At 41.7% G+C, this 21,477-nt stretch overlaps 1 protein-coding gene across 1 annotated transcript in view; it reads left to right on the top strand.

Moving 5' to 3' along the window:
- The window catches only part of SLC35D3 (solute carrier family 35 member D3), a 33,535-nt gene extending 27,718 nt beyond the window's left edge, over positions 1-5,817 (top strand). Inside the window, exon 2 of the mRNA XM_069767958.1 lies at positions 3,900-5,817. Coding sequence (XP_069624059.1) covers positions 3,900-4,723 — 824 coding nt within the window. The 3' untranslated portion in view covers positions 4,724-5,817. The remainder of the gene's footprint in view (positions 1-3,899) is intronic.
- The last annotated feature ends 15,660 nt before the right edge of the window (positions 5,818-21,477 follow it).

Here is a 21,477-nt window from a genome sequence, read left to right as displayed (position 1 = left end):
TGAGAAAAAAAAAATCCAGAAAATCACATTGTCTGTTTTTTTAACAATTTATTTGCATATTATGGTGGAAAATAAGTATTTGGTCAGAAACAAAATTTCATCTCAATACTTTGTAATATATCCTTTGTTGGCAATGACAGAGGTCAAACGTTTTCTGTAAGTCTTCACAAGGTTGCCACACACTGTTGTTGGTATGTTGGCCCATTCCTCCATGCAGATCTCCTCTAGAGCAGTGATGTTTTTGGCTTTTCGCTTGGCAACACGGACTTTCAACTCCCTCCAAAGGTTTTCTATAGGGTTGAGATCTGGAGACTGGCTAAGCCACTCCAGGACCTTGAAATGCTTCTTACGAAGCCACTCCTTCGTTGCCCTGGCGGTGTGCTTTGGATCATTGTCATGTTGAAAGACCCAGCCACGTTTCATCTTCAGTGCCCTTGCTGATGGAAGGAGGTTTGCACTCAAAATCTCACGATACATGGCCCCATTCATTCTTTCATGTACCCAGATCAGTCGTCCTGGCCCCTTTGCAGAGAAACAGCCCCAAAGCATGATGTTTCCACCACCATGCTTTACAGTAGGTATGGTGTTTGATGGATGCAACTCAGTATTCTTTTTCCTCCAAACATGACAAGTTGTGTTTCTACCAAACAGTTCCAGTTTGGTTTCATCAGACCATAGGACATTCTCCCAAAACTCCTCTGGATCATCCAAATGCTCTCTAGCAAACTTCAGACGGGCCTGGACATGTACTGGCTTAAGCAGTGGGACACGTCTGGCACTGCAGGATCTGAGTCCATGGTGGCGTAGTGTGTTACTTATGGTAGGCCTTGTTACATTGGTCCCAGCTCTCTGCAGTTCATTCACTAGGTCCCCTCCGCGTGGTTCTGGGATTTTTGCTCACCGTTCTTGTGATCATTCTGACCCCACGGGGTGGGATTTTGCGTGGAGCCCCAGATCGAGGGAGATTATCAGTGGTCTTGTATCTCTTCCATTTTCTAATTATTGCTCCCACTGTTGATTTCTTCACTCCAAGCTGGTTGGCTATTGCAGATTCAGTCTTCCCAGCCTGGTGCAGGGCTACAATTTTGTTTCTGGTGTCCTTTGACAGCTCTTTGGTCTTCACCATAGTGGAGTTTGGAGTCAGACTGTTTGAGGGTGTGCACAGGTGTCTTTTTATACTGATAACAAGTTTAAACAGGTGCCATTACTACAGGTAATGAGTGGAGGAAAGAGGAGACTCTTAAAGAAGAAGTTACAGGTCTGTGAGAGCCAGAAATCCTGATTGTTTATTTCTGACCAAATACTTATTTTCCAACATAATATGCAAATAAATTGTTAAAAAAACAGACAATGTGATTTTCTGGATTTTTTTTCTCAGTTTGTCTCCCATAGTTGAGGTCTACCTATGATGTAAATTACAGACGCCTTTCATCTTTTTAAGTGGTGGAACTTGCACTATTGCTGACTGGCTAAATACTTTTTTGCCCCACTGTAAATGGCTCACCCAAAAAAGTTTGCTTCATCACTGAACATAATGTTCTGTGTAAACTCAGGGTCCAGTTCCAATTTTTGCTTCGCCCATTCTGCAAATTCAGCGCTCCGATCTGTCACCAGTTGAACATCCCTTAGGCGAATATTAGCTACTCATAAATGGCACCCTTACAAAATCCAGCTGCTGCAGCATTTCAACAAGGATGACCCAGATCGGAGCGCTGAATTTGCAGAACGAGCAACACAAAAATACCCTTGAAAACCCTTGTGCAAGTATGTTAGCACAGCTGAAAACAGTTTGGCTGATTAGAGAACCTATAAACCTGACGTTCCTTTGAGCTAGTTGAGAATCTGGAGCATTACATTTGTTGGTTCCATTAAACTCTCAAAATGGCCAGATAAAAAGAACTATCATGAGAAACTCGACAGTCAATTCTTGTTCTTAGAAATGAAGGCTATTCCATGTGAGAAATTGCCAAGAAACTGAAGATTTCCTACAACGGTGTGTACTACTCCCTTCAGAGGAGAGCACAAACAGGCTCTAACCAGAGTAGAAAGAGAAGTGGGAGGCCCCGCTGCACAACTGAGCAACAAGACAAGTACATTAGAGTCTGTAGTCTGAGAAATCGACGCCTCACAGGTCCTCAACTGGCGGCTTCACTAAATAGTACACGCAAAACGCCAGTGTCAACGTATGCAGTGAAGAGGCGGCTTCGGGATGCTGGCCTTCAGGGCAGAGTGGCAAAGAAAAAGCCATATCTGAGACTGGCTAATAAAAGGAAAATATTAATATGGGCAAAAGAACACAGACATTGGACAGAGGAAGAAAAATGTTATGGACAGACGAATCCAAGTTTGAAGTATTTGGATCACACAGAAGAACATTTGTGAGATGCAGAACAACTGAAAAGGTGCTGGAAAAGTGCTTGACACCATCTGTCAAGCATGGTAGAGGTAATGTGATGGTCTGGGGTTGCTTTGGTGCTGGTAAAGTGGGAGATTTGAGCAAGGTACAAGGGATTTTGAATAAGGAAGGCTATCACTTCATTTTGCAACGCCATGCCATACCCTGCGGACAGCGCTTGATTGGAGCCAATTTCATCCTACAACAGGACCATGACCCAAAGCACACCTCCAAATTATGCAACAGATATTTAGGGAAGAAGCAGGCAGCTGATATTCCATCTGTAATGGAGTGGCCAGCGCAATCACCAGATCTCAACCCCATTGAGCTGTTGTGGGAGCAGCTTGACCGTATGGTAAGCAAAAAGTGCTCATCAAGCCAAACCAACTTGTGGAAGGGGCTGCTGGAAGCATGGGGTGAAATTTCTCCAGATTACCTCAGCAAATTAACTGCTAGAATGCCAACGGTCTGCAATGCTGTAATTGCTGCAAAGGGAGCATTCTTTGACAAAAGCAAAGTTTGAAGGAGAAAATTATTATTTCAAATAAAAATCTTTTATTTTTTAACCTTGTCAATGTCTGGACTAGATTTTCAATTAATTTGGCAACTCATGTGATTAATAAAAGTATGAGTTTTCATGGAAAACACAAAATTGTCTGGATGACCCTAAACTTTTGAACGGTAGTGTATATTTCTATTCTTAATTGTTTATTTTCTTTAATTTGAAAGGAGAAAATAGCAATAGGTGGATATAGCATTGCAGTATATAGCAAAATCATAGTTCTTCTTTGAAGCCCAGCCTGTTTCTGTGCTTCAAAGAAGGACTGACATGGCCATTATGGGGGTTTTCGCAGACTCCAGGTGACATGGTTACCCACCAGTTCCTAGTGATCTGGTTGCTAGTAGTAGCTGATGGAGACAGTGGGAGACATAATCAATGACGTTATTTAAATGATGCCATCAGAGACACACAGCAGCATTTAACTGGTTAAACAGCAGCAATCAGAGCAAACAGATGTCGTCTATGCAACACATATGATGAAAATGAATGTGATAGATCATTAACCAGTTAAGTTGGATCTCTAATTCTATATTTATCTAGCCATCTATCTCCCTCCCTCCCCCTAAAAATAAGTGATTCATGTCTCTTTCTTTGCTGTATATTGAAATGAATGTATGAAGTGTGCAGCCTCCAAGTGAATGACACTATTTAACAGTACTGTAGAGAATGAAATTACAGCTTTTTACTATAGGTTGATGACTGGAGTTACATTTTAATGGAGAGCACTTGGATTTTTATCATTTCCATATCTGTTTTTATATATTATTACACTTATAAAGCTACATAGAATGGATAAAAATACAGGTCCATTAAGTTCAACCTTTCTCCTTCACTTATATAATCCCTATCTGTATTATGTTAATTGCATTAATTGTTAAATAAGATTTTTCTTAAATGCTTATGTTCAATTTCTTGTATTTTTTTATCTTATATTTTAAACAGGGGCTGGTGACCTGAGTGGAGAACCTATAGGATACATAACTGGAGTTCTGGCTGTATTAGTCCATGCCGCCTATCTTGTAATTATCCAAAAAACAAGCACAGATAATGACCACGGGCCTCTAACCGCACAGTACATCATTGCCATTACTGCAACTCCTGTACTTATAATATGCTCCTTTGCCAGTATGGACATGATCAATGCCTGGTCCTTCCCAGGTTGGAAAGACCCAGTGATGGTTAGCACTTTCATTGCATGTACCCTGATTGGTTGTGCCATGAATTTTACCACATTACACTGTACATATCTAAATTCCGCTGTCACAACAAGTTTTGTTGGAGTGGTGAAGAGCATTGCCACCATTACAGTAGGCATGCTTGCCTTTAACGATGTGGCACCTACTTCACTTTTCATTGCCGGTGTAGTTGTCAACACACTTGGTTCCATAATCTACTGTGTGGCCAAATATTTTGAGACCATGAGGCAAATTAACTATGAAGATTTGGAAAAGGAAGCAATGAAAGATGAAAAGGAGGCTCAAGATGGGCAACCGCCACCTTTTGTTATGGAGGAAATCTTACAGGACAATAGCTCTGAGGGACAAGAACCAGTAAAGCCAATGGTCGAGGCTGAGAATCCTACTGAAGAAAAGAAAGAAAGCACGTTGGCTGCAGTTTTACAATCACATGGCCCTACTAAGACTTCTGAAGAAGAGAATAGGAATCTGTTGAAAGATGCATATCTTGGAGTATGGAGGATGGTCAGGGGTACGAGATTTTTGAAAAAGGATTACCTTATAGAAAACGAGGAACTTCCTAGTCCATAACTATAATATTTCGATAAAATATGATAATGATGGAACTTAAATTTAAAGGGAAATATACTGCAGAAATGTTGTCACACTTTCAATTAGGCCAGTGTCACACTTGTGAGTTCAATGTGAGAAACTTGTATCAAGTACCGACACTGCCGCCGGCACTCAGGACCAGAGCGTTCAGCTGCATAGAAATACATGCAGTCGCACTCTTTGGTCCCTAGTGCCTGCAGCAGTGCCGGGACTTGATGCGAGAGACTCGTGCGAGTTTCTCGTATTGAACTCGCAAGTGTGACCCCGGCCTTAAACACACACACGCACACACATATTTATTTATATGGCTGTAGGAATTGTTCTGAAATTCAGGACTATAATATTTTTTTCAGATGTCACATTTAAAGATATGCTGCCCTTCTCACATCCAGTGATCAATCTCAGCTCTAAACATATGTCTTGCTTAAATCCCCCTTGTATACATTTGCACACTTTTAAGACCGCTTCCATCTGGAATAGAGAGCGTTACGTTTGCATTTTATCAGCCGTATAAATTTATCATGTATTTATCATGTATGCATTATTACAGTCTTCCTACTAAGAAAAAAAATAGAAATAATGTTTATGCATCGTCCAAGTAATATGTGAAAACGGAAATTTAACCAGAGGATACAAATTTACATTCAAGAGTACATGCCATGCAAATAAGAAACATTCATTATATCACTTCTGTGGTTACACGACCAATGGGGTATCCCATGAACTAGTCACTAAATTAAATGTAATCAATTATGTTTTGCCTCATCTACAAGATGATATATCAGATATTTTAGGATTCTCATTTCTATTACTTTCCTCATTTAGTATTGAGGATAAAAGTTTTGATCGTATTTCAATTGCATAATTTTACTTTGAACACAGATCAAAAAGTAAAGATGTAAGATTAAAAAAAAACAAGCAACCTGATCCGGTAGAGCCCCAATTAGTTTTCTTTCATGTGTCCTTTACGTGATAAAATCTCCGAACATGCCATGATGTTATGTCTCTGGATTGCTATGCATGACTCTGTGATCATATTTTATAAAGTAATATTATTAAATGGAATATATTTCACTTTTGCTGTATATATATCTTTATGCCCTATTAATTTAAGAAGAAAGCATGGTAGTACTTACTAATAGGCTCATTAAAGGTTTTATTTTTTACACTTTTAGTAAAGTTGTTCCCAACTGATCTGATACTAGTAAAAAAAAAGTTTCAGATAGTATTTACCCTCATCGGCCATTTTAGTTGTCAACCGCTCTATGTTTTGGCCAAATAACGAGCTCTTCTACTCTGCCAGTGTAGATGGCAGGAGTCACTGAGCTCAGTGATTGGCTGTAACAGTGTTGTGCGCTCTTGAAGTAAAATTACCTTGGCAGTCAATGCCCAGAGACAGGGGTAGCAGTGGGGAGCTAGCGCTGAATCCGGTGAGAGCGAGTATTATCAGTATGTTTTTTTACTAGTATCTGATAGTTTAGGGACCACTTTTTTTAAAAGTGGAAAACCCCTTTAAGTGTTTTTTGCATTATCAATATAATGTCACAAATTCAGAGGTGTAATCTGATGCTTCTGGACTCAATTCAAAATCTGTAACAGATTCTTAAATACAATAGGTCGTTTATAGTACTGGTCTTCTCTCATATGACACCAGTGCATATGCTTAGCTTTAACCTCCGGCTAGCCCCTATAGTTAATGAAAAGAAAGATCTAATAATGTATTGTTTGTAATTTTCAATTGAATTTTGCTTGGATCCTTCGCCTTGCTCTGTCCTCTACCTCTACTTAAAGAGAGTCTCTCAGCAGGTTTTTGCTATTTAATATGAGAGCAGCATAATGTAAGTGCTGAGAGCCTGATTCCAGCTATGTGTCTCTTATTAGGTGGTGTACTGTAGTTTCAATACAATCAGTATTTTATCAGGAAGAGATAATCATTAGAGGACTATGTCTCACATGCAGACCAGTCAGGCTGATCTGTGTAACCCCGCCCCCACCACTGATTGGCAGCTTGCTGACAATTCACAGTGTACACAGGAAGCTGCCGGTCTGGGTGTGGGCTAGGTTATTCACAGTCCAGAAGTTTTAGCTTTGCTTAATCTATATCAGGCAAAGCAGGGATTCTATCAAAACTGCACCAAGCAGCCCAGTAAGTGATAAATCTCTGGAATCAGGCTCTCTCTTCATTGTACTGCTATCAGATTCCATAGCAAAAGCCTGCTGACAAATTCCCTTTAATTGCTACTAGGTGGCATTGTCATGAGTCACTCCCTCTAAAAATGGCGCAAAAGACCCCTATGGATTCTTTTATAATGCCGTGATGGCTAATGATAATGATGTATGCTTGTCATAATCCAGACTTTAAAAGTTTGAAGAGCATGCTTCATGTACAGATACATTTTAAGCTTTTACCCAGGAAAGAAATATATCTTGGTACCGTGTTAGCCAGTAGATAAAAAAAATATTTAGAATTGAGAGTCCTCAGTGGTTGACTTGATACCTTTTAATGGCTAACTGAAAAGATGGTAACAAATTGCAAGCTTTCGAAATTGCACGGAAATTACAACCTTTACTGCAAAAAGATGCCCGCTTACAATCCATTTTTCCAGACCCCCCACTACTGTGTTTTAGGCAGCCCCCTAAATCTAAGTAGCATCATTGTCAAGAGCTCTCTGTCCTCTCCAACAGCTGCAGGAACCTTTCCTTGCAACCAGAAAAAATGTAAAACCTGTCCATTTATAATGACCACGGACAAGATAAAGATCCCCAAGTCACATCAGGACTATAAGATACCAGGTACTTTCAGCTGCGTCACTTCTAATGGGGTGTACCTAATTATTTGTACTAAATGTCCAACTGGGGGTCTGTATGTGGGGGAGACAGGGCAGAAACTGAGAACAAGGATGAATTCTCATCGCCATACAATAAGAGAAAAAATAATGGATTTACCTGTGGCAATACATTTCTGTCTCCCAAATCATAACATTATGGACATGAAATTACTTGTGTTAAAGGGGAACTTCAAATCGCAGAAAGACAGGAGAGTCTGGCAATATAACCTGATGACGACCTTTGACACTCTAAATGCAGGAATGAATGTGTCACATGGATTTATGTCTTTTTACATCAACTAAGGAACTTGCCCCTCAGACCATGAAGGGTCATCACAACAGAGACCCTAATCACAGGACAATAAAACAATCCTTATCTAAGAATTGGCCCAATATTTATGGACGTAACTGTTTATCACCCATGGTAATTCTGCTTCATGTCACCTGGCTTATCTATGTTTTTTTTTTTTCTATACTATGTTGTGCATAAATATGTGATTCTTCAGAATTTGTTTTAGTCTTTTCCTGATGAAGAGACGTACCGTATTTTTCGGACTACAAGACGCACTTTTTCCCCCCAAAAAGGGGGGAAAATGGGAGGTGCGTCTAATAGTCGCAATGCAGGCTTACCGTGGTGGCAGAGGTGCGGCAGCAGAGGAGGCGCAGTAAGCGGGGTCCCTTTCTCCGGTGAGGTGATGCAGCAGCCCGGTAAGCAGCAGAGCCGGGTAAATCCTGTTGTTATCAGTGGTGGCGGCCATTTTTCTAAGGCCGCGCGTGCTCAGATGGAGCACTCTGCTTCCCGGGGCTTCAGGAAAATGGCCGCTGCGATCTCCATCTGCGCACGCGCGGCCTCCCACGGCCATTTTCCTGAAGCCCCAGGAAGCAGAGCGCTTCATCTGCACACGCGCAGCCTCAGGAAGATGGCCGCCCCCACCGATAACAACAGGATTCACCCGGCTCTGCTGCTTACCGGGCTGCTGCATCACCTCACCGGAGAAAGGGACCCCGCTTACTGCGCCTCCTCTGCCACCACACCTCTGCCACCGCACCTCTGCCACCGCAGTATTCAACCGGCTCTGCTGCTTACCGGGCTGCTGCATCACCATACCGGGGAAAGGGACACCTCTCACAGCGCCTTCTCATCCCAGCACCTCCTCATCCCAGCACCTCCTCATCCCAGCACCTCTTCATCCCAGCACCTCTTCATCCCAGCACCTCCTCATCCCAGCACCTCCCCACCTCTGCCGACACCATGCCTCCTGTGACCCTGCTCAGCCACCGCCAGCCCTCAGGTAACATACTGTAAATTCGGACAATAAGACGGACCCCCATCTTATAAAAAATCTTTTTTTCTGCAATTTTCACCCCAAATTTGGGGTGCGCCTTATGGTCCAGTGCGTCTTATAGTCCGAAAAATACGGTATGTAGTCTCGAAAGCTTGCAATTTATTACCATCTTTTCAGTTAGCCAAGATTTTACCCAAAACTATACTGGATAACCTTAAATGCTTGAAACATTTTTTAGATATTGGTCTTCTCTTATAATATGTGAGCCTGCTGTTTTTCACAGTAATAAGAATCCACTGATTCAGAATCATACTTTTTGTTTAAGCTCTTGTGACAAGGTAAAGATAAAGGATACGTTAGCACCTGAATATCACGCAGTAGAAAATAATCTTTAAAATTGTTTTGGAAGATCCTAAGGGGCTTGGCTAGTACCATGTTAAAATGTCCCAAAGACTTGATCTACAGTACTTAGTAAAATAGGAAATAGTGAAATCACCACTATTTAAGTCCTTCGTGACCCAGAACCTCTTACTTGGTGAGATTTGAGCTCAGGAGCCAGGGCTTCAGAACAGTACTAACCACCAAGCCATTATTCTAATCATATCCATTGTCAGTGGAGTAGTGAGCAAGTAGTGAGCATGAGGATGTCCAGAAGCAAGTTATGATGATATTGTTATTTAGTATGAACCTAGAAAACCTATTTAATAAAACTAAAGAATACAAATGATAAGACAACAAAACAGCATTTCTTCATGTGGCTAAAAGAGGGCTCATGCCTGTATAAATTGTTCTGAAATTCAGGACTACGAGGTTTTTCCTGATGTTAAGTTTAAAGTTCTGTTACCCTCCTCACTATCCAGTGATCAATGCAAAGAATTTCTGCTCTAAAAGTATAACTCTTCATAAGTTGAGAAAAAGTGAAGAGCCAAAAATCTTAACTCAGGCCCCAATTACTAATGAAGGAAATATACAGTATGTATATTGTTTTTATATGGTGCTTATAGCATACATACTATACCAGTAGTCCATGCTGCAGTATTATATTCTAGGTTACAGGGACGGAGCCTCCAACTGTAGAATAAAGAGATGTTAAGAATGTACTGGAGCTATGGACATGGAGTTGGTGCACAGGTATTCTTTCTTGGATGTTGCAGGATGTGGTGGTGCCAGGTAACACTTCAAAGGGAATTCTTTTTTTCATTTTTGCTGTGCTGTCTATCCCCTTTGCTTACCACTGATGGTAGGTGACAAGATTGATAAATAGTTTTGCGAGAAAATATTTAGTATAACTGAAAAGGCCTTCAGAAGCGAACATCAAGCTGATCCTACTCATGGAAGTATGATGCAGGGTGGCATAATAAACGGTAGCCAGACCCCTCTAGTTTTCACTCCAGGTAAACTAACAGCTTACATTAGTTATGGAAACAGTAATACAACCTCGTCTCCGAAGTGTCCTAGGAGAAGCTGTTTTTCAACACCGCCGGGCTGCCTTTGGCTCTTGCTACTGTGAGCAAACTACGTGGCCTATAGCGTCTGCAGACTTGTCTTCCTTTGAGCACATCTGGCACATCATTGGTTGGCATGTGTAAATGGAGCTGTCAGCAGTGGATCTTGATGATTTCCTTTCCCTAGTACATTCAGCATCACAGATCATTCCTCAGACAACCATTATTAACCGCATTGATCGCATGCGAAAGTGAGTAAGTGGGGGGATTTCCGCTTATACTCAATACTAAAGAAATGGGAATGTTTTGAAATTTTTTTTCATCATTTGCATATCATTAACATGTGTATTGATCCCGTGATTTTAATAACTCCATAACTTTATCTTATTGTTACAATTTCAGTGTTGAAGAGTGTATGTTTACTCTTGCAAAATCGTTTTTTTCTTCACTAAGATAACATTTTTATCTCCAATATACAGATTGATGTGTATATTCCATTAATATAAGTTCAGTGAACATGATTTCGACATTCTGTGTTTCTATGAATATATATTTTTAATGGCATACTTTCTTTTGTAAGAATAACCATAAGGCCGGCGTCACACACAGCGTAAAACAATACGGTCCGTATATTACGGCCGTAATACGCTGAAAAGTCCCCAAAAAAATGGTCCGTTGCTCCTCCGTAGGCAGGCTGTGTCAGCGTTTTTTGCGCATGGCATCCTCCGTATGTAATCCGTATGGCATCCGTACTGCGTGGTTTTCTCGCAGGCTTGCAAAACCAACATACCGCTATAGAAGTGATCCATGTGTCCCAAAAAGAAAAGAATATATATATATATATATATATATATATGTCAGTAGACACATATATGTATATATATTAATACTTATTCCAGCGCTATACAGCTTGAAAGCCGGTAATTCAATTACCGGCTTTTTCTTTCTCCTTCATAAAACCCGACATGATTTGAGACATGGTTTACATACAGTAAACCATGTCTTCTCTCCATTTTTTTTGCAGATTCCACACTACTAATGTCAGTAGTGTGTATCTGCAAAATTTGGCCGTTCTAGCTCTTAAAATAAAGGGTTAACTGGCGGAAAAAATTGGCGTGGGCTCCCGCGCAATTTTCTCCGCCAGAGTAGTAAAGCCAGTGACTGAGGGCAGATATTAATAGCCTGGAGAGGGTCCACGGTTATTGGCCCCCCCCTGGCTAAAAATATCTGCCCCCAGCCACCCCAGAACAGGCACATCTGGAAGATGCGCCTATTCTGGCACTTGGCCACTCTCTTCCCATTCCCGTGTAGCGGTGGGATATGGGGTAATGAAGGGTTAATGCCACCTTGCTATTGTAAGGTGACATTAAGCCTAATTAATAATGGAGAGGCGTCAATTATGACACCTATCCATTATTAATCCAATTGTAGTGAAGGGTTAAATAAAACACAAACACATTCTTTAAAATTATTTTAATGAAATAAAAACAATGGTTGTTGTAGTATTTTATTCAACGCCCAATCCAGTCACTGAAGACCCTCGTTCTGTGAGTAAAGAAACATAATAAACCAACAATATACTTACCCTCCGCAGATCTGTAACGTCCAACGATGTAAATCCTTCTGAAGGGGTTAAAACATTTTGCAGCAAGGAGCTGTGCTAATGCAGGCTGCTCCTCGCTGCAAAAACCCCAGGGAATGAGGCTAAAAATAGATCAATGATCTATATTTAGCATCATTTGCGGTGAGGCGCCCTCTGCTGGCTGTTCATAGATCGTGGGAAATTACCTAGAAAGCCAGGGAGCCAGGGAGCTTTCTAGGTAATTTCCCACGATCTATGAACAGCCAGCAGAGGGCGCCTCACCGCAAATGATGCTAAATATAGATCATTGATCTATTTTTAGCCTCATTCCCTGGGGTTTTTGCAGCGAGGAGCAGCCTGCATTAGCACAGCTCCTTGCTGCAAAATGTTTTAACCCCTTCAGAAGGATTTACATCGTTGGACGTTACAGATCTGCGGAGGGTAAGTATATTGTTGGTTTATTATGTTTCTTTACTCACAGAACGAGGGTCTTCAGTGACTGGATTGGGCGTTGAATAAAATACTACAACAACCATTGTTTTTATTTCATTAAAATAATTTTAAAGAATGTGTTTGTGTTTTATTTAACCCTTCACTACAATTGGATTAATAATGGATAGGTGTCATAATTGACGCCTCTCCATTATTAATTAGGCTTAATGTCACCTTACAATAGCAAGGTGGCATTAACCCTTCATTACCCCATATCCCACAGCTACACGGGAATGGGAAGAGAGTGGCCAAGTGCCAGAATAGGCGCATCTTCCAGATGTGCCTGTTCTGGGGTGGCTGGGGGCAGATATTTTTAGCCAGGGGGGGGCCAATAACCGTGGACCCTCTCCAGGCTATTAATATCTGCCCTCAGTCACTGGCTTTACTACTCTGGCGGAGAAAATTGCGCGGGAGCCCACGCCAATTTTTTCCGCCAGTTAACCCTTTATTTTAAGAGCTAGAACGGCCAAATTTTGCAGATACACACTACTGACATTAGTAGTGTGGAATCTGCAAAAAAAATGGAGAGAAGACATGGTTTACTGTATGTAAACCATGTCTCAAATCATGTCGAGTTTTATGAAGGAGAAGGAAAAAGCCGGTAATTGAATTACCGGCTTTCAAGCTGTATAGCGCTGGAATAAATATTAATATATATACATATATGTGTCTCACTGACATATATATATATATATACCTATTCTATGTGTACACATTTATTATATCTATTGGACTGTAAGCTGTCAGTGTGATTTTACTGTACACCGCACTGAATTACCGGCTTTTCTCTCTAACAGCGCTGCGTATTTCTCGCAAGTCACACTGCTTGTCCGTGTGTAATCCGTATTTTTCACGCTTCCATAGACTTTCATTGGCGTATTTCTTGCGCAGTACGGTGACAAACGCAGCATGCTGCGATTTTGTACGGCCGTAGAAAGCCGTATAATACTGATCAGTAAAATACGGCAAATAGGAGCAGGGGCATAGAGAATAATTGTGCCGTATTTTTTGCGAGTTTTACGGACGTAGATTCTGCGCTCTTACGTCCGTAAAACTCGCATGTGTGACGGCGGCCTAATAAATTGCACTTGCTTCTTGCAGATAAAATATAGAGGTCTCTGTTTATGCACAAGACTATGCTGAAGGCATACAGTTCCTTTTATTAGAAGGAATGACCATATTAAAAAATTCACATACATTTTGCAGTGTTTCTAAGAATATATTGTTACAACCATTTAACTGACTATTGTGCACTGAGATATGATGCATTGCTGCACTACAATTATTGAAGCCTTGTAAAATGTGTACTTTCTTAAACTGTAAAAACTGAGAAATACTATTTATTGTTTGTACCATGGCGTTCTAGTAAATGTACTGAATTACGTGAAGATAAATCAAAAGTGTTATCCTATATTTATTGGTAAAATCTGAAGTATATATGTTCTTAAACGTGGTCCGAGACCAGAAAGATGACAAATATGAATGTTGGTTTCCAAACCTTATGTAAAAAACCAGTAAAGTTATATACAAGGACACAAATGTAATATATTTTAGATCATAGAAACGGTAAAGGACTGAAATTTATTTTAGCATATAAGTATATATGCTTTCTTTCACATTAAATATTTTCAAAACATGACCAGATGGAGTTCTGTTTTATGATTCTTTCTTCATTCAAAGCTATGTATGATCTGTCAACAGAAGGAAATAAATGGAAAAAAAATGTTTTAAATCTAAAATAAAATTGATGAGCCTAAATTCCTCTTTTTTTCAGTACAAGGCCAGAAATTTAGTATCAAGCCATTTTACATATTGCAGAAGATTAAATCATCGAGAAATGGCCGTTCCATCTTCCCCATAATACCTTGCAATTTTCACATCGCCTTTTAAATTACCCGTTTATCAGCAGGGATTATAATAGCCTCTATAAAAGCAAGGGCAGGGAATGTAGCAGCCATTTTGTTTAGTGCGAGAACTTAAAAGTTCATAGCATAGGAATAGAAATAGGTGGAGAAAGCCATAAAACACTGAAAAAATCCATAGCCCCATCCATAGCCACACATGTAAAGGTCACTTTGACGTTAATAAAGGCCGTGTTTGCATTATGGAGCTTGAAATCAGTTGGATATAGTCCTAACAGACCTCATAGTATTATGCACATCCTTTTTGGGCTATTAGAGCACTTGCAATTTGCTGAAAATCAAATTTTCAGGAACAATTTGCCAAAGCTTACAAAATTGAAATTTAAAAAATTCGTTACTGTGTATTAATGAATCTGTCAGCAAGTGTTTGTTGTTTAATATGAGAGCAGCATGACATAGGGGCAGATGCCCTGATTCCAGTGATTTATCACTCACTGGGCTGCTGGTTGTAACTTAATTTAAAAAAGTGCTTTATCAGCAGTAGATTATCACTAGAGGACTAGTTGTTTCATGCCATGTTGCCCTTCTGCTTTGTGTAACCTCGTCCTCGCTACTGATTAGCAGCTTTCTGCAAATGTACAATGTACACAACTTTCATAGTTGTGGTCTACCTATGATGTCAATTACAGGCCTCTCTTATCTTTTTAAGTGGGAGAACTTGCACAATTGGTGGCTGACTAAATACTTTTTTCCCCACTGTATCACCACATTATATACAATATTATGCGTGAATGTAATGAAAAATAAACAAGAGACTATAGCATAAAATGTCTGCAGTTTTAGACGACGCTCACTTACTAAGTCATATCAGAATCATGGCCCTTATACAAATGAGTAACATTATTCTAAAATAAATTAATAATATTGACCTAAATGCATTCAATACACAGGTCTGTGAATAAAAAGCTGTTTGATTATTTTCATATAATTTCCATGTTTTTTGGTGTTTTGATAATGAAAAAAATATTTGAAAAAATCCTAAACTTCAGGATGTTGGCAGTCAGGTGGTTAGTGACATAATGAAAGGTCTTTATGCTTTGAAGAAACTTGCATTGGAATTTCATTAATCAACCGTGTTTCCCCAAATTAGCATTGTGGCTTTGCAGAAGTGTAATAATTCCCCTAACTATTTCTGTTTCATTTGTGGTGAATATACAGTGTTGAATCAATAGCTTACTATTACAGACTTTGTGAAAAAAAGAATACTTCGCATACTACGGACTAAAACTTGGAGATCAAGATAAAGTTTGGGAACCTCATGAAGTGTGCAAACGGTGTGCTGAGGACTGCCGAAACTGGTTCAAGGATAAGAAAAAAGCTTTCTGTTATGTGATTCCTATTGTATGGCAAGAGCAAAAGAATCATAGTGACGACTGTTAGTTTTGTTCATGCAATGTTAAAGGGTATAAAATTGCAAATTCCATTTCATACCCCAATCTTCACTCAGCAATTCGTCCCATCCCCCATAGCACAGATATACCAGTACCCAAGGCCCCTGCTACCTTGGAAGAGATACCTAGCTCCGATGAAGGTGGAATCGTACCTGAGCCAGATGACAAATCAAGTTCTGACTTTGAAGATGATACAAGACAAAAATTTGTTTCCCAGGAGGAGATGAAGGATTTAGTAAAAGACTTGAAGCATCCCAAAGATGTCGCTGAGTTACTTGGATCCAGGCTCAAAAGTAGGAATTTAATAATACCAGGGGTGTCTTTTTCATGGTTCAGACATTGTGAAAAGGATTTTGTTCCTTACTTTGCCCAGGAAGACAAGTTAGTTTATTGCATCGATGTTGAAGGTGTCATGGGTCAACTCAAAATCCATTATGATTCAGCGCAATGGCGTCTTTTTTATAGATTCTTCAAAAAGAAGTCTCAAAGCGGTTTTACTCCACAACGGCAGTTTTTACACTCCCAGCACTGTAGGTCATTCTGTACACTTGAAGGAAACTTAAATATGAAAACCATGGTTGGCAAGTATATGGGGATTTTGAGGTCTTGTGCATGCTGCTCGTTCAGCAAGCTGGGTATACTAAATACCCTTGTTTTTTGTGTCTGTGGGACAGTCTAGAGACTGATAAAATCATGGGACCAAGAAGAGTTGTCAGCCGAGGGTGCTCACTGTCAGTGAAAAAAATGTCCTCTGAGAAACTTTGGTACCTCCCTATAAAGTTCTTCTACCACCTCCCACATAAAATTGGGCACGTAAAATCACTCACAAGAGATGGGGAATCCTTCAAATACTTGGTCACCAAGTTTCCAAGCCTCTTGGAGACAAAATTGTAGGAAAGTGTGTTTGTCGGACCAGACATTAGAAGGCTTATAGAAGGGTGGATTGCATTTAAATATGAGTCGCCCCACGGGCTAGGGAACTCGGTACCGGGTCCAGTGTTCACAGGGGGATGTCACAGTGGCTTTGACCTGGTCCGTGGCCCTAGGTGCCCATATAAAAGGGGAAAAGTCTTTAAAGGGATAAAGTTTATGTTCGTGATGCCACCTGTGGTATTCGGTCAGGGTGACCGACGCTGCTTTAAGGGGTCCACTGGGGTGATGTTATAGCAGCTAGATGGTATACCTACCCACAGGTGAAGTATATCCTCAGGGCTTCCCAGTGTGTAGATGGTGCTATGGTGAGAGGCGTAGTGAAGAAAGAGGACACAAGGTTGCAGTCTCAGCCACAGGGCAGGCAGAGAAGTTTCGGGCAGTCCAGAGACAAGCAAGTTCCCCTGGGTAAGTCAGATGGGAGCCTACCACTCTGCGCTTTCTGTCTCTAAATCCCTGCTGCCACTAAGTGTCTCAACAAGGTCTTTAATCATTCTGCTGTCCTAGGACAGGTACCTGTATAGCAGGCAGCTCGGGCCGTGTGAACTGGGGTCAGTTCTTGGTGACTCCAGGCTCCTAGGTGCTGCTGTGCCACAGGTAATTATGGTCAAAGTCCTTGTAGAACAATACACTCCGGTTCTGCTCTGTGTTTTATAATCAACAAAAGCCTCGGGCTCCCGGTACCCGGATTCTTGCGCTGATACTCTTCAGAGACCTGCTCGTGGCCTCCTGGAGCTCTCACTTTCCTCTGTGCTCCACTCCTGTCTGTCCTCGCACACAGACTTCTGCTACAAACTGAGCTCTCTCTGCCTCCAAACAAAGATCTTTATTCAGGGAAGCTGCCCTAAAACAGGGCTTGGAGCTCCCCCTCCTGGCCTGGAAGTGGAAGGTGTTGTGTGTGTGTAAACCTAACAAAGGAAATCTCACTTTTCTCCAGACATAGCACTATCCTCCCCGTGAGGAAGACAAGCACTACTGTGGTACCCAAACTCCTGGGGTGTCACAAATAGGTTGTAGAGAAATTTTTAAATAGTAAAAAAGATCCTGACTACAAAAAAAAGTCAGATGAATGCTGAAAGCATTCCAAGCTTTCCTGAAAATTTGGGAGCTGCAAGTGAAGAGAAAGGTGAACAATTCCACCAGGACATTAAAGAGATGGTTCGGAAGATGCCAGGGAAAATGGAACATTACAATGATGGTAGACTACTGTTGGATGCTTCAGAGAAACATTCTAGATGCTACTCACAAACATAAATGTACCAAGAAGAGCTTCATAAGGGAAAAAAAATCAAATTTAGTGAGTGTTATTGAGCTCATTTCAGTTCAAAAATGTTTTTCATGAAAAATTTGCGTCCAAAAAATTAATTTTATAAGTGTATTTTCATTTATTTTGCGGTATTACCTTATGTAACATAGTTACCTAAATTGTCAGGAAATGTGATGTTCTATGAGAAAGCGGAGGTTATTTTCAAATTCAGAGCACCAAAAAAATATAAATATTACGTGGAATAATCAAAACAGCTCTTGAAATTTTATTTTTTTGCAGACCTGTGATATATATACTTGAAAACATGTAAGATTGCTTTAATAAGTACTTTCCAAAATGAAAAAGCTGACGGGAAAAAAGCGTCAATGGGTTTAACTCAGAGGCGTAGCTAGGGTTTTGGTCCAGAGGGGGCAAAGCTTCTGAGTGGGCCCCTAACCAGGTAACCTTGATTACAACTTGATGACGTTCCCTAATAGTGGAGGAGAACCTCAGCAGATGACCGCGCTGTTACTGAAGATAATCTCTATATAACGACCAACATGGATATTACCGCCATATGGTCAGTGGTAGATACTAGCCCTACAGAGCATATAAGAGATCACAGCACAGTTATAGATAATGACTCACCATTGACGTTCTTTATGATGGAATCATCACTTTTCCCGTCTTTTCCATCTGGCCCAGACCGACATGACAACTTCTTCCAGCTACAACTCGTCTGCAGAGAAAACATCAAAGACATGTTTCACTTCTCACATTCCAGCCATTACCATCTATTCCCATCCTGCACAAACCCCTCATCCTGCTGATACCACAATACTGAGCCCCTGCTGCCATATGTGTCCCTATTACTACACCTGATGCCCCAATACTGAGCCGCTGCTGCCGTATGTGTCCCTATTACTGCACCTGATACCCAAATACTGAGCTGCTGCTGCCATATGTGTCCCTATTACTGCACCTGATAACCCAATACTGAGGAGCTGCTGCTGCCGTATGACCCCATTACTGCACCTGATACCCCGATACTGAGCCGCTGCTGCCATATGTGTCCCTATTACTGCACCTGATACCCCAATACTGAGCCGCTGCTGCTGTATGTGTCCCTATTACTGCACCTGATACCCCAATACTGAGCTGCTGCCGTATGTGCCCCTATTACTCCACCATATACCCCGATACTGAGCCTCTGCTGCCGTATGTGACCCTATTACTCCACCTGATACCCCAATACTGAGCCTCTGCTGCCGTATGTGACCCTACTACTGCACCTACTCTGTGGTTCTCTGTACCCTATAAATTCTAAAGCACCCCTCTATAATATAGTAATGCCGGGTGCAAGTGCCCTAGAAAACAGAGCCCACATTTTGCCCCCTAGAAAGTAATAATGCCCTCTGTGTGCCCCTTTGATAGTCACAGTAACCTGAGTTCCCCTATTACAATAAGTGCCCACTTTACATTTAATAATGTCCCGAGTCTCCCCCCGTACAGCTCCCCTATACACAGTATAATGCCCCTAACTGTATAGTACCACCCACACAGTATACTGACCCCTTAGTAGCCTTCAAACTGTTTGATGGCTCCAACACTGTAATCCCCACACTGTATGATGGCCCCATAGATAACCACCATATAGTATAATGTGCCAGATAGTTCTCAATATAGCAAAAGGCAGCACCCCTATAGGCAGACCCTGTAGTTTAAAGCACCCCCCATAGGCAGACCCTGTAGTATAAGGCAGCACCCCTCATAGGCAGATCCTGTAGAATAAGGCAGCACCCTCCATAGGCAGATCCTGCAGAATAAGGCAGCACTCCCCCAAAGGCAGATCCTGTAGAATAAGGCAGTACTCCCCCCATAGGCAGATCCTGTTGAATAAGGCAGCACTCCTCCCCTATAGGCAGATCCTGTATATAAGGCAGCACTCCCCCCCATAGGTAGATCCTGTATATAAGGCAGCACTCCCCCGTATAAGCAGATCCTGTATATAAGGCAGCACTCCCTCCCCTATAGGCAGATCCTGTATATAAAGCAACACTCCCTCACCTATAGGCAGATCCTGTAGATAAGGCAGCACTCCCTCCCCTATAGGCTGATCATGTAGATAAGGCAGCACTCCCCCCCTATAGGCAGATGCTGTAGAATAAAGCAGCACTCCCTGCCCTATAGGCAGATATTGTAGAATAAGGCAGCACCCATAAAAACACAGTAAATAAATGCTCACCTCTCTAACTCCTTGTTGCAGCGGTGCTTCCTGCTCCCGCTCATCTGACAGCGGGTGCTGGGCGGTGACGTCATCGCGCCCGCTGTCAGATGGTGTGGGGGATGATGGGGGAAGGAGCGCAGCGCAGCGCTCTTTCCCTCATAACTGCGGTGAGCTGTATCGGCTAGATGCCGATACAGCTCACCATGCAATGACGGGCGGGGGGCCCACTGCTGGCACCGGGCCCCCTGTCTGCTCAGAGGCCCCATAGCGGCAGAGCAGGGAGATCGATTCTCCCTGCTCTGCCGCAGAATGTAACTGCATCAGCGCACGCAGCGCACCAATGCAGTTACAGTAGCGGAGCACCCGGTGGGCCCCCTCAGAGCGCGGGGCCTGGGGCGTGGGCCCCCTCTGCCCCCCGGTAGCTACGCTACTGGTTTAACTAAATAAGAGAAATAATAAATGACATCTTAACTGAATGACATTTTCCCATTCATATATAGTTACATATAGTTACATAGGTTGAAAAAAGACCTACTGTAGGTTCCACCCTTCTCCACAAATTATATTATATATTTGCCAGAGATGGCAGTTGCTACTGTAGACAAGAAGGGGATTAGGGAGGCGCTCCATCTCAAGCTCCTCCCTCCTCCCGTCTACATAGAATCTTATCAGTAGCACCTGCCATCTCCTAGCTCAATAATGGGAAAGTCTGTCTTCACTGAATACAGATTTTTGTTTCAGAACTGAGAATTGTAATAATGACTGATGATTATTTTCATGTGAACTATTGATTTCTGAAATAAAAATTACAACGACGGTTACTTTTTAAAGATAATCCATCAGCATGATTTTGTAAAGTAAAGACATGGCTGTAATAGCGCTGTAATAGAGATTAACGTGATACCTTTGGTGAAGAAATCTGCTTTGTTCTTCTTTAATCAGCATTTGAAGTTTTTTGCTAACTAGATTTCAGTGTACAGGGGTTGGACTCTGCACTGGGTCTTCTTCCTGTCTGTGATTCCTCGCCCCCTCCGTCTGCGTCTGGTCTTTGAATGACATGTCACTACTAGTGTTGAGCATTCCGATACCGCAAGTATCGGGTATCAGCCGATATTTGCGGTATCGGAATTCCGATGCTGAGTTCCGATACTTTCAGTATATCGGATACCGGAATCGGAAGTTCCCATAATTCAAAGAGCCCGAATTCAGCCAATGAGGAATGATTAGAAGTGTGGGCACATCCTGTTCTGCATGGTGGTGTAACAACCCTGCCGGGATCACTGCATGGCCTTCCATTCCCCACTTGCCTGTTACATCAACTCACTCACCCAGTGCCATGCTGTGAGATCTGTCTGCTGCCGGCTCCATGCCATGTGCTTCATGG

The sequence above is a fragment of the Ranitomeya imitator genome, chromosome 5, assembly GCF_032444005.1.
Source record: "Ranitomeya imitator isolate aRanImi1 chromosome 5, aRanImi1.pri, whole genome shotgun sequence".
In the NCBI taxonomy this organism is placed as follows: Eukaryota; Metazoa; Chordata; class Amphibia; order Anura; family Dendrobatidae; genus Ranitomeya; species Ranitomeya imitator.
This window is presented reverse-complemented; position numbering and strand designations above follow the sequence as displayed.